The following is a 1248-nucleotide window of genomic DNA, read 5'->3' as shown; positions in this document are numbered from 1 at the left end:
CTTGGAACTTGCTAGACCGTGATTCGCAGGATTTATATCCTGTAGAATTTCAAAATCGTTGCTGGCCTTTTTTCTGAGATGAATGCCTGCGCTTCCCAAACAGGAGATTAATTGGTCGCGTTTTTTAATCGTGGACGGTTTATCATCGCCGCCGGATAGGACATCATCAATGTATATTTCATTTTGCAAAATTGCTTGAGCTAGTGGAAAACGCGAACTCTCGTTGATTGAAAGTTGTTTGAGTACGCGTTGGGAGAAATAAGGTGCGCAGGCAGTACCATAAGTAACGGTATTTAATAAATAAGTATGGACTGGTTCGTTCGGAGTCGTACGCTACAATATCAATTGATATTGGCGATCGTCTGAATGAACCTGTATTTGTCGAAACATTTGCTGAATATCAGCTGAAAAAACGTATTTGTATAAACGCCATTGAAGAATAATCGCCGTAAGATCGGCTTGTAACTTTGGACCAATCATAAAATGATCATTTAAGGAAGTGTTATTCGAGGTATTTGCCAAGGCATTAAACGCTACACGAAGTTTGGTGGTAGTATTGTCCTTGCGAATAACTGGATGATGAGGTAGAAACGTCGGTTGGAAGAAGTATTGCACGTTTTCGATTTTTTGCATATGTCCGAGCTCTTCATACTCGTTAAGAAAATCGACGTATTGTGTCACGTCCGGCTTCATTACTATGTCCGGGTATGTAAATTTTTTTCCATCTATAAGAAATAAATCCTAAAACTATCAAACATCATTTGAAAAGCGCGCCAAAGCCGGCCATGACGATTAACTCCGCCTAGAAACTAAGCGTGGCGCTTCGTAGCGCCTAAGGGTCTCCAACCACGGTGAGAGCTCCTACTCCGGAGAGTTCCCCCTCTCCAGGCCGCCGCAGGCCCGAGCCGCCGAAACGAAGGACCTCAGAGCAGTCCCGAATTTCGTCAGTTCTCTGCGCGACACCGAACAGTACAGTCGCACTTCTAAATTCTAACTCTGAGTCCAAATTCTAACTCTAATTCTAAAATTCTAACTCTAAGTGTAATATCCTAACTCTAAAATCTAAATTCTAAGTCTAAGTCTAAATTCTAAGTTCTAGTTTCAAATCCTGTACTACTATACGAATAAATCAGTGTATTCATGTGTGAAAACTAGTGTTCAGTACTCTTCAAAACTTCCACTCCCGTGATAAAATACGATAGCGTTTAAATCTGTCATACGGCGTTTGAATTCAGAATAATTTAAACT

At 40.9% G+C, this 1248-nt stretch overlaps 1 protein-coding gene across 1 annotated transcript; it reads right to left on the bottom strand.

The window, feature by feature from the left end:
* Nucleotides 1-333: 333 nt before the first annotated feature.
* On the bottom strand, nt 334-693 carry LOC146724642 (uncharacterized). Its single transcript, XM_085479549.1, has one exon. The coding sequence runs from the start codon at nt 691-693 to the stop codon at nt 334-336; it is 360 nt and encodes a 119-aa protein (XP_085335675.1).
* Between the last annotated feature and the right edge of the window lie 555 nt (nt 694-1248).

This window comes from Nylanderia fulva, unplaced genomic scaffold, assembly GCF_048542155.1.
Source record: "Nylanderia fulva isolate GAGA-0341 unplaced genomic scaffold, ASM4854215v1 Scaffold122, whole genome shotgun sequence".
Taxonomy (NCBI): Eukaryota; Metazoa; Arthropoda; class Insecta; order Hymenoptera; family Formicidae; genus Nylanderia; species Nylanderia fulva.
This window is presented reverse-complemented; position numbering and strand designations above follow the sequence as displayed.